General features: G+C 36.8%; 2 protein-coding genes and 1 long non-coding RNA gene across 4 annotated transcripts; 1 reads left to right on the forward strand and 2 right to left on the reverse strand.

Annotated features, from left to right (window-relative positions):
• The first annotated feature begins 214 nt into the window (after positions 1-214).
• LOC121741496 lies at positions 215-2,147 on the forward strand. Of its 2 annotated transcripts, XR_006037885.1 has the most exons (3): positions 215-426; positions 1,645-1,835; positions 2,010-2,147. It is a non-coding gene; the product is annotated as an uncharacterized LOC121741496 (long non-coding RNA). The 2 variants fall into 2 exon arrangements; XR_006037884.1 differs by lacking the exon at positions 2,010-2,147 and having other exon boundaries at positions 1,645-1,902.
• LOC121741495 (G-type lectin S-receptor-like serine/threonine-protein kinase LECRK2) lies at positions 2,126-4,795 on the reverse strand. Its single transcript, XM_042134263.1, has 2 exons — positions 4,128-4,795; positions 2,126-4,028 (listed from the first exon to the last, which is right to left on the reverse strand). Exon 2 carries the CDS (start codon positions 3,432-3,434, stop codon positions 2,127-2,129), a length of 1,308 nt encoding a protein of 435 aa, XP_041990197.1. The 5' UTR covers positions 3,435-4,028; positions 4,128-4,795; the 3' UTR covers position 2,126.
• LOC121741724 (G-type lectin S-receptor-like serine/threonine-protein kinase LECRK3) lies at positions 3,507-4,607 on the reverse strand. Its single transcript, XM_042134609.1, has 2 exons — positions 4,128-4,607; positions 3,507-4,028 (listed from the first exon to the last, which is right to left on the reverse strand). The coding sequence occupies exons 1-2, from the start codon at positions 4,605-4,607 to the stop codon at positions 3,507-3,509; spliced, it is 1,002 nt and encodes a 333-aa protein (XP_041990543.1).
• Positions 4,796-12,174: the final 7,379 nt, after the last annotated feature.

The raw sequence follows: 12,174 nt of genomic DNA on the forward strand, positions 1-12,174 counted from the left end.
TTCAAATAATTAGGAGGGTCGAAAAATATCAAATAAAATGGCTAGAAAAGTATGCATGGTCTCATTTAATTCAATTGAAGCATAATTCGTATTATTTCATGTAACTTACAACAACTAATTCTACATAATTAACTCAATCACATAGAAACTCAATTTCCATGAAAGAAATTCTCATTCAAAATTCACATTAATAAAAACAAAAGTCGCAAATTTTTCGAGGTGCTGCAATTCGCGACCGGAAACTCATAAAAAGCGGAGCTCGGCCACTCGAATAAGACGGGAATCATACCGTTCAGCCATTTGCTAGAGTTCCGGCGCGCTAAATCGAAGGTTTCGAGCATAGTCAGCGCCTGGCGTTGGAGGATCTTTTTTAAGAGAAGCGATTTATCGACGTTTTAGGAACTAACATCGAGAAAGGTTTTCGAGGTACATTTTCGCGATTTTCATTGAATTGATATTAGCTTCAATCGCACTGCTAAGTGTCGAATCACAACATATCAAATTGATCTACTAACTAGATCAATTGGAAGGTCATCCTCAACAGTAACCAACAAAGTAATTCAACTGTGAACCGCTTATATAGTTTTGATTGCATGTTAATTTCCTACTTGTGAATATTGCAGTTTTTGGTTGATGATCTTCTGCAGATAAATAGAGTGAAAATATATGTCATTTTGGGTTCTGTTATTCTCTACTGTCATTTTATACTTTATTTTTCCTATACTTAACTCATTTAATACAATTTTTCTTAAATCACGTGCCAAAAAGAAAATGCTCCACTGCTGCGGAACGGAGGGAGTACTTTTCACGGATGAACTAATAAGAAAATAGTTCATACTTTTCATGAACGGATGGAGTAATAAATCTGGCAGGGGAAATTGTGACTTTCAAACACTTTATTCAATTACATTAACTCTTTACATATGGAGCATCATTTATTGGAATGATGTTTTTGAACATGAGAGACCTATCATTATTATGTGAAGGTATCGGAGTTGCTAGGGTCAGGGAAATCAATGCTGCAGAAACTGGGTTATGAATTTGATGAAAACATGAATTTGTGAGTAAATGGAAAGTATTTATGGTCTGTAAGTACATGGAAATCTTTTTTTATGGAATGCTTTGCTGGTACATCTATAGCCCTCTTGATTTGAGTCAATGTTTTATTGGCTGTATTTTAGGGATTTTAGATATTTCGTGACTACTTTCTTGTCTACTTAAATAGGTTTATAGTAATTTGGATTGATGTGGATTCCTGGAAGTATATGATGCTGACAAAACTTAATATGATGGTTATATATTGATGTGATGTTGGTGTATGTGATGAATTTTAGTTGATGGTCAAATCCCTCTATTGTTTAACCATCATTGTCTGCTTCAAATTTGAAACTGTGACATATAAATACCAGATAATATGCAACTAAAAAATGCTGTTTTAGTGAGAAATGATAAATTTTCTGCTGATTTAGCTCAAAATTACAAGTATCGATTGTGCGGAATCTGTTCATTTTGATTCTTGTTTGATTCTTCAACTTTTCTCATATGGTTTGGACATTTCTAATGATTTTGCAGTTGAAATCACAATGTCAACCCCAATTGTTTTTGAGGTAAATGTTAAATTTAACCTTGACAACTTCTTTGCAGATCCATTACAGAATCATGTGTTGTGTTACACAGGCGTTGCAATGTCTGGTCCAAGAATATCCTTCAGCATCAATCTGCATAAGTACAACTGAACTGCGTCTCTGAAAAATATTTGAAATTCTCGGATTCCTGTCTGGTCTTTTTACATGGATGTCTTTTAGTGACAAAACAAAAATGAAAAACTGAAAAGTGTAAGTAAAGCATATGTAATGGAATCACGTCTATCAAATATTAAATGTAGCTAAACTAAAATCTACATGTAGTGAGAGCTTAGTCATGATCACAAAACCTCGCTCTTTGCTAAATTAATTTATTGGGTCATGGAATTAGTTTGCTTTTCTAACTGAGTATTTGATTGAATGCAGTAGGATCTGGAGGGGTAGGGACTTGGATTGATCCAAGATATTTCCGTCGGCCTGCAACGCAAATTATAGATCTGGAGGATCTGTAATAAGCGTACAAATGCAGTAGGATCTAGAGGATTAGCGTACAAATGCAATAGGATCTGGAGGAGTAGGGACTTGGATTGATCCTTGAAGCATATGCATTACTATATTCATGTGAGGCCTCAGTGTTGGATCTTCTTGAATGCACCATATTGCCGTCTTCACATATATCTCCAACGTTTTCATGTCGCTCCTCGCCTCCTCATCGCCCGCCACCAGCAAATCCAAAGCCCCTTGCTGGTAACAATCATAAGCCCAGTCAGCAAGAACTGCTTCTCCCTCATCTTCCACATCCTCTTCATAACTCCTTCTGCAGCACATCAGCTCAAGCAGCATGATCCCGAAGCTGTAAACATCCACTTTAACTGTTATCGGCATGTTCCTGAACCATTCTGGAGCAACATAACCTTTAGTCCCCCTTATTCCAGTGGTGGTTCTTGTCTGATCAGCTTTGAGAAGCTTGGCTAGCCCAAAATCTGCTATTTTTGGGGCGAAGGACTCATCAAGAAGCACGTTCTGAGGCTTGATGTCGCAGTGTATGATGGGCACGCTGCAGTCTTCGTGCAGATAGCAAATCCCTCTTGCTATAGCAAATGCAATCTCCACTCTTTTGTACCAGCTAGGCCTTTCTGATTTTTGAAAGAGGAAAGTGGCTAGAGAGCTATTAGTCATGAACTCGTACACCAAAATTCGGTTCTGGCCTTCATCGCAATACCCTAGCAGCTGCACAAGGTTCTTATGGTTGGTTCTGCTAATTGAGCTTACTTCGGCTTTGAACTCATCATCCGCTTGTTCAAAGATCTTGTGCAGCTTCTTGACGGCAACAACTTTTCCATCATCTTTTAGAGTACCTTTGCAGACTATGGAGCAAGCACCCCTCCCTAATTCTTCATTGAATCCGTTGGTAGCTTCTTCTACTTCTTTGAAGCTGAAGCTACTTATTGTGCTCACTCCAGCTGGTCGCCTACGGCTATTTTGAACCATCATTGATTTTGTACGATTCAAATAGAATACAAAACAGAAACTCGAAACAAGAAACAATAACACCGAACAGCCTAACAAGGCCGACAATGTTACAGTGGTGGAGCTACTCTTACTGCTCTCTCGGCCGGGGGCAGGGGTGTCGGGATTAGACGTCAAAGTGTTGTTCATCCTGACCTTTATCAAGGCCATTCCGCCCTCCTCCCTCCCATTGGAGAATGGGTGAGGCTTCATAAAACAAACTCTATTAGAAAATATTACAAGAGCACAGAGACAATCGGAAAGGCATGCTTGGCGGCACCATGCCTCTTCGACGTCCCTGAAAATCGCATAATCCTTGAAAGGCCAATTTACGCCGGACATCTCATTGAATGTGAAACTCTGCGCATCCTGCGCTTGTTGACGGTCGCATCTGTGCTGCACGAACTCAGGCGCTCAACCGCTGAAGCCGCCCTTCGGGTAGTAACCCGAGGGGCAGCGGCAGGTGGACCTTCCTTCAGCTGTTATTGAGCAGTAACTGTTGAAACCACAAGGGCCGCCGCCGCCCATGTCATCTTCTCTGACAGCTAGGCATATGTTGGAAGGCTCAAAATCACGTACAGACCACCCCGGTGACGAATCTGGAGACTGTGGATACACATAATGGCGGAGGACTCCGTCGTGTTCTAGCACCAGTCTCTGGTAAAACTGCCCGGCCAGAGATCCGCTGTCGAAGAGAGGCCGGAGTATGGTTCCGTTCTGCCGGATTAGGTTGATGACGCCGGAATCGTTGAAGATCAACTGGAATCCGGTGTCACGAGTAACCGATGACCAATAAGCATTCACATTTTCATCGGAGGGGTATGATCTGGTGACGAGCACTAGATTTCCATCGGCCTGCAACGTGAATTTGAATTTCCCTCTTGAGAAATTGGTCGCCGAGAAACTGGAATATAGAACGCTTTGTCGATTGAGTACCTAATAAGACGATGAAGTGAAGTATCACGGATAGAGAACCATTATTATTATTATTATTATTATTATTATTATTTTTTATTAAAGGAGGGAAAAAAATACCTGAGTCGGTAATAATGTGTTAGTTGGGGAATCAAAACTTTGCCAGAGGATGGCGGAAGTATTGGAGGCAAGCACGAGATTTCCAGTGTCGAGCATGGCGGCGTAGGCCACCATACCGGGCCGGGTCTGACTAGCCCATACCCGACGTCTTGTTGGATCAATGAGCTCCAGTGTTCCTTCTGCGGAAAGCTGGACGGTTGATCCAGTGGGAACTGGTTCGTCGCGGTTGGCGGACCAAACTAGGGTTTTGTCAGTTAGTTGATTGAACCAGATGGCTAGCAAGAAGGCTCCGGGAGAGACCTCCTGCAAACCAAAAGCGAATTCGCCCGAAGGCGAATTCCATGTGGAATTGGAATTGGCGTTTGCAACGATGGAGGAACGCAAAGTTACGTTCCTGTTGCTTGAATCTTGGCCTTTTACTATGGTGGTAATGATAATGATGATGATGATGACCAACAATAGGAATCTGCATGAAGCCATTTGATTTCAGTTTTGAGGGAGTCGATGAAGTGGAAGATTTATATCTGAGTCTTAGGTCAATGGCGGGTAATTGTCTAGGATATATAATGTTGGTATATTAAGATGTCTCAACCACCAAAAATAAATGGTTGAAGAAATTTCAGATTTCTACAGTATCATGGAACCGTGTTAAATTTGGATTGAAGCTATAGAAAATTCAATCAACCAGTAAATATACGAAAGAGAGGTTTTTGCTACGTGTCGATTTTGCTACATTTAATCTTTGATATTTAAATCCTCAATCCTTGACATACAGGAGTATTTGGCATATAACACAACTTTTGAGGGTTTTTTTTTTACTTTTTATATACCAAGAAATGACTAGAAATTACTCTTCATTTCTAGTCATTTCTTGGTATATCTCACAAAGTGAACGACTGTGTGTGTTACATGTACAAGTGTCTACAAGTCGCAGTCTAACCCTCAATCACTGACTTTGAATCAGTTAGCAAATTGTATGGTGCTTCGTGACTGTGTGTGTTACATGTACAAGTGTCTACAAGTCGTGCCTAGAAAATCTTACTTTAATTTCACGTAGACTTGGGTAACTTCTAATATGAATATATTTAAATATTTGTGTGCGATTAAATATTCTATTTTGACTTGACACTGAGTTATAAGTTAAGAGAGAAAGTTAAAAGTTAGTAAAATTTGGGTTATATTTTTATATACGTAGATTTTATAAAAATAATGTAAATCAATATTGTATTAATTAAATGTTCACTTATCAAAATTAGTAAAAATGAAATGAGGAATTTAATAATAAACAGATAAAAAATAAGATATTTAATGATAGAATGAAAGAATATGATAGATTAGAGATGAGTAATCATAAAAGAATTTACATGTAACATCGCATCTATTATGCAAAGTTCAATTTGAAAAATATACTCTATATACTGATATGGAGTACTAAAAATGGATGGGGAGTCAAATTGAGGCCAAAATGGAACAAAAGAAAAATCGATTAGAGGTTTTTTAGTTCCTCCGACATCACATTTGAATGCTCAAATTAAAATTAGCATATACTCCATAAACAAGGTAGTTATGAGTTATGACAATTCATTTGCCACCTCACATTCACATAATCTTACTGGACTGCCACAGAAGCTAAAATTTGACCAGACGTGGGAGATTTTAATATAGGCTAAAGTTAATGAGTTTTACTAATCAAATTTAAAGTCCGTGGAAAATATTAGACTTTGCTCAATATTGATGGTATTTTTTGTTAATATTTATTTCTCTAAATTTTGTGCTTAAAAACGTCTCACATATGGGACGGAATAATTATCTAAGTAGTCAGATATTTTTGAATAAGCTCCGGCAATGGTCATATAAAATTATAAATTACCCTATTTAGATTTTCATTTTTTAAGAAAATTATTATACAAGAGACAATTGATTAGAAACATCATAAAATGAAAATTTTGGTATACCTAACATTAGCCATGCACACGGTTCAAAAACTGGCGGTTCCGAACCGGAACCGACGGTTCACGGTTCAAAATTTTATTGAACCTGACCGGCCCGCGAAGGTTCTAGGCGGTTCCGGTTAAAAAATTTGGCGGTTCAAAACCGCCGGTTTTCAGCCAAAACCGCCGGTTCCGGGCAGGTTCAGCGGTTCAATTTTTTTTTCGTTTTAGTCTTTATTTGACCAAGACTACAAGTCACAACTTAGAGCATCCACAATGGCGCCCGTCCCAGCGGAATTCCGCGGCGGACGTTCGCAATTGTGCAGGGTATGCACGGATACGGAATTCCGTCGAGGAATTCGCAGTTCCGCGGCGTTACGCGGAATTCCGTCGGGAATTTCGTGCGGACGTCCACCATTGCGTTGACCCCCACGGACGTCCGCGCGGAATTCCCGTTTATTGCATTAAATGTTTTTTTTTAAAATTTCTATATATACGGCTCGTTGAACCTGCATTTCATTCGCACAACATGGGCTATTATTTGGCGGATGGGATATACCCTATGTGGCCCGTCTTTGTGAAGATGATCAGATGTCCCGCAGATGAAAAGAAGGTATATTTTGCGGGTCGCCAGGAGGCAGCTTGCAAAGATGTGGAGCGGGCATTTGGTGTGCTCCAGCCTCGATGGACGGCAGTGAAGGGTCCATCACGGCTGTGGTACGTTGACAGCATCGCCGACATCATGTACGCATGTATTATCATGCACAACATGATCGTCGAAGATGAAGGCCCAGCACTGACTGATTGGACCAATGATGATGCTGGTGCTGCTGGTCCAAGCCACGACGTGTCCACTAGCAATGTACGCATGGGGATACCCCATGACGATGTCGATCGAGTCCGTGTGTTTGCCGATATGCGCCAAAAACAAGCCCATGTTCTGCTCCAGAATGATATTATTGAAGAAGTATAGCAGCGGAGGGGTCGTCGTTGATGTAGTTTAAATTATTGAAATGTATTTTTTAATTTGGTGGAATGTACTTTTCTTTTTTTTAATGGAATTTTTTTCCCTATTTGTGTCGAAATTTAATTCCGTAAATTTCTTACATCCGGAAATTGTTTAATTGTGAATTTTTTTAATTGTGGGAAGTCCTTCGGGATGTCCTTGCGGATGTCCGCCACTGTGAAGTGAGAATTCCTTATGACGTGGCAGTGCAGTGGGAAGTCCATATGATGTGGCATGAGGTGTTTTTGGGAATTCCTCCGGGAATTCCACGCCACTGTGGATGCCCTTATAATGTTGGACTTGAGCCTTTGAGTTGAAAGATAGTGTATTGGATGCTTCTCTTTTATAGCTACATATTATTGGATGTGTTGCCATTTCTTTCAATGTGGGATACATTATTTGTAACTAATAGATTTCCATCATCTTTGTTTATATCTTGACTATTTTCTATTATTATAATTATAATTTAACAACAAATATTATTACATAAAGTATTATTCTTTAATCCTTTATCATTATCGATTCGTTTGTTTGTGGATAAGTTTATGTAGTATATGTTAACTAATAAATACCATTATACACATTAAGAGAATAATTATTACAAATTGTATTAATATAACGATAACTATTATATCAATAATTATTTATCTATATACAAATCATATTACTCAATAATTGTTTATTCTTATCAATCAAGAATATATTCACAAAAAAAATATTTATATAAATTATACTACATCTATTAGAATAATAGCTATTATACAAAATCATACTATTACTCTACTACTAATATATAAACAATATTATATCGTTATACAAATCATTCTTTAGTTATCTATTTTTATCATTATGATACAAATTATAATAATTGTTGTTCTTTTCACATTTTAATCAATATATTGAGAAAAATTAGCAACATGCTTATATTTAAATCCAATTATTTGAACACGTCCACATTCTATAGATATCCAAATTATGAGCAACATGCAACATTCAAATTTAATTAAACTATTCAAACTAAACTATTCTAGTTGATACTATTATTATCTATAAATTTTTCTTAGAAAAAAAATCATACAAAAATAAAGATAATGTTAGTGAATAATAAAATGTAGTATAAAATAAAGAAAAGTAGAAAACAAAAAAAAGTTTTGTATCTCACATTGGAAAAAGATGAATGAATGATCTAAACATATAGTTATAAAAGAAAATACTTCTACATATTTTGTCCCACATTGAAAGTGAAACACAAAATATTCGTCTTTATAAAAGTGAAACAACCAAGAATGATTTCTTAGAATTATTAAAAGTGAGCACATTTAAATCCAAATATTATTTGAACACATCCCCATTATATAAATATACAAATTATGAGCAACATGCAACATTCAAATTTAATTAAACCATTCTATTTGATGCTATTATTATCTATAAATTTGTCTTAGAAAAAGAATCATGACAAAAATAAAGATAAAATTAGTGAATAATAAAATATAGTAAAAAAATAAAGAAAAGTAGAGGACAAAAGAAAGTTTTGTATCCCATATTGGAAAAAGATGAATGAATGAGCTAAACATGTAGTTATAAGAGAAAATACTTCAACATATTTGTCTCACAATGAAAGTGAAACACAAAATATTCAAGGATGTTTCTATAAAATAGAAATAACCAAAAATGGTTTTTAGAATTCAGAGGCCCAATAAATAAATATGGGCTATTATGAAATTCTTGTATTTATTTATTTATTTATGAAAATTGATTGATTTTTAAATATAAAAAATATTTTTTACAAATAATAAATAATAAATATTTTTAAAAAAAATCATTTGAACCGCCAGTTCAAACCGGCGAACCGGTGGTTTTCTCTAACCTGAACTGGCCCGCATGAACCGCTGAACCATCTGCCGGTTCAGAACCGCCGCGCCGGTTCCAGTTTGTTAACCGGCGGTTCGGTTCGGTTTGTGCATGCCTACCTAACATGATGAAAGACAAGAGAGTACCATTTTAGTTAGAGAAATATCGACACATTATGGACCGATTTGTCTTCTTTGGCCTGCAACAGAAAGATATAGTAGTACTCAGGGGCGGACACACTAAGGCAAAGGGTGGGGCTTAAACCCTTACCCAAATGTTATTTTTCTTTTTTTTTCAATGGTACAATTTTTAAAATTTTCAGAAGCCATCTATAGCCCTTACTAAAATAACCCACTAAAGACTAAATCGTCGAGTATAAATAAAAGAAAAAGGGCTGAGTTTGAGTATCTAAAAATGCTTAAAGAAACAATAATGGCAGTTGTATGTTGAAAACTTGAAACGAAGAAGAAGAGTATTGAATATTAGTAATATAATATTACTAGTCCTATAGATAGCTGGCTACTAGCACTTTTTAAGGCTATAAAGTGTAGAGCATAGACTATAAGTAGGGATGCCAATCGGGCCAGCCCACCGGGTTTCGGGCCAACCCTATTCGGGTTGCGGGTCAATCGGGTGCGGGCTAATCGGGTTGTTATTTTTTCGGGTTATAAAAGTTCAGCCCTAACCCTAAAAGCTCGGGTTTCGGGCTAGCCCATCGGGTTAATCGGGTTGCTACCGATAAAATTAACATGCGATCAATCCAATAAATAATGGTGAAAATTAGTTATATTTATAAAATGTAAAATATTTAATTATGATAAATTTGAGATATATGCGTAAACTCAAATATTAACATGATCAAATACTAATATTTGAGATTTATGCAAACATAAAACATAAACATCAAGAAATTTTAAAGCATGTTTAGAAATTTAAATATATTTTTTTAGTGAATTTGAAGTTTCTAATTCATTTATTTATTATTATATTAATAAAAACTTAATATATAATTTATGTATTTAATATATAAAATGGAAAGTTATTTTTTCAGTAATCTGTATTATAAAATAATCAATGAAGTGTCGAATTAGAGTCAAACAAATAGAACAATATAAATTTTATCGGGTTTCCGGGCCAGCCCATCGGGTTTTCGGGTCTGGCCCTAACGGGTTGCGGGTTAATCGGGTGCGGGATAATCGGGCTGTAATTTTATCGGGCTGGAAATTTTCAGCCCTAACCCTATAAATTTGGCGGGCTATTCGGGTCAGCCCACGGGTTGCGGGCTAAATTGACATCCCTAACTATAAGTGTACAACGTAGACAAAAAAAATTTTATAGCTTCAAAATTTTTATAGAGATGAGTATCTTTTTAAAAACTACTCCTTTTTTTTATTGCTAGAAGTTAAAGATAATTACAAGACTACTTAAACTCATTCTTCTTCAAGTTAAAAACCTCCAAATTAGAAGCATGCTGATTATTTGTTTCATTCTTTAGGTTTGATATATGTTATACTAGTTTAATGTACTATAAAATATTTATGTACATTTATAGTTTTGTTGATTGTATTTTCCGTCCATAAAATACATTCCTACTCTTTAAAAATAGTAAAGTGACAGAAAAATAAAGAAAAAATTGTAGTTGAAGTACGATTAGTGAAAAATGACACTCAAGTAGAGAAAATTATATATTGACTATATAAAATATGCGTGTGAAGCGACGGGTCGGTTGTCGTGTGTTACGCTGTGTTTGTGCCTAATTCTTAGGTCCAGAGGATTCGCTAGAGCACAGGGTCTAGGAGATCGTGAACTTTCAGAATGTTGTCGTTGTTATAACAACCTCGCCTCAAAACCTCAACCCTCTACACTATTGGTTAGTATATGGAAGTCGGGATCGAATCCACGAGGACGGAAGGGTCGGAATGCATAGAGAGAACTTTTGGAGGGGGTTGGCTACTGCCACGCAACATGACGGTTGAGTTTTAACTACTAGGACTAGGAATTTAAATCTAGTCTATTCTAACTACCGGGTCTGGAGAACTGAAAGTACGTAAACATAGATGCATGCATGATTTGTATCCAAAAGCAACTTAAGAACATTTATGAAATTCCTGGGTGAAGTAAAACAATTTCCTAAATTAACCGAACACATGGTAAGCAAAAGTAAACGGGAAAACAGATTACTCTAACTAGCTACTGACAAAAGCTGCAACTAACAAACTAAAGCAGTACAACTACAACTACCGATCGACTTCATCTTCTCCAACAAACGAACACGAAATTAACAGAGCAGACATGAAAAACAGAGCATACTTCAGATCAAACGTCGAACACTCAAATTAAACTAGCAGCTATCAGATCTAAACTACTGGACTAAGTAAACAAGCCGTAACAAGGTTTTCCATGCAGATCCGAACATGCATATTCCAGATTCGAGCTATTAACAGAAATCTAAGCTAGATCTACCAGAATCAACACCAAATAAACTAGATCCACAGTGTTCAACATCATTCCCACTCCGATTCAACCTCAATTCAAAAGATTGACTCCGATCAACACCGATCTCAACTCCGATCAAACAAAACAATTGTGAAACGCATCCAAAGCAGTAATCAGAGCAGTAAACATTAAGATCAACCGAAAACAGAAATTTAACTAGATTAAACATAAACCGAAATGAGTCACAAAGCAATCGCCGAATTTTTGGCGAGATAAAAGTACGTGCAGAAAGTAAACTGTTTCTTCACTCCTTCTCGGAGTGGTGTTACACCTTCAACTGGGCAAAACAAACCACCACTAACTACCTCAAAACTCCATAGAACCAAGTGCGTGAGTGAATGTGTGAAGAGTGAGCCCAAAAATACTAAGAAAAATTTTCTCCAAGTCCTCCCTTCTCTACGTAAGCTTCCTGGTATTTATAGGTGTGGCTCAAATCCCTAGGGCAACGGTATTCCTGAATTGACGATTGTGCCCTTGCGGATTCACTCTTTTTCTCCACTTTTCTTCTCTATTCTCTCTGCCCTGTTAATCGTCTTTCATTCCTGGGTCTGACAGATTTTTCACGCACCTGGACTTATAAATGCATGTTAGCACTATAGAAATCACAGAATTCATATGTAAAATAGATGCATGAAACGAGTCTTATTAGTGTGCAACGAAGCCCTTACAAGAAAATTTTTCTGCGTCCGCATCTGGTAGTACTACTTGTTTTAGTTGAAGAAAATAGTTACACAGAATGGGTCAATTTGATTTCTTTGCC

Source organism: Salvia splendens, chromosome 7, assembly GCF_004379255.2.
Source record: "Salvia splendens isolate huo1 chromosome 7, SspV2, whole genome shotgun sequence".
NCBI classification, from domain to species: Eukaryota; Viridiplantae; Streptophyta; class Magnoliopsida; order Lamiales; family Lamiaceae; genus Salvia; species Salvia splendens.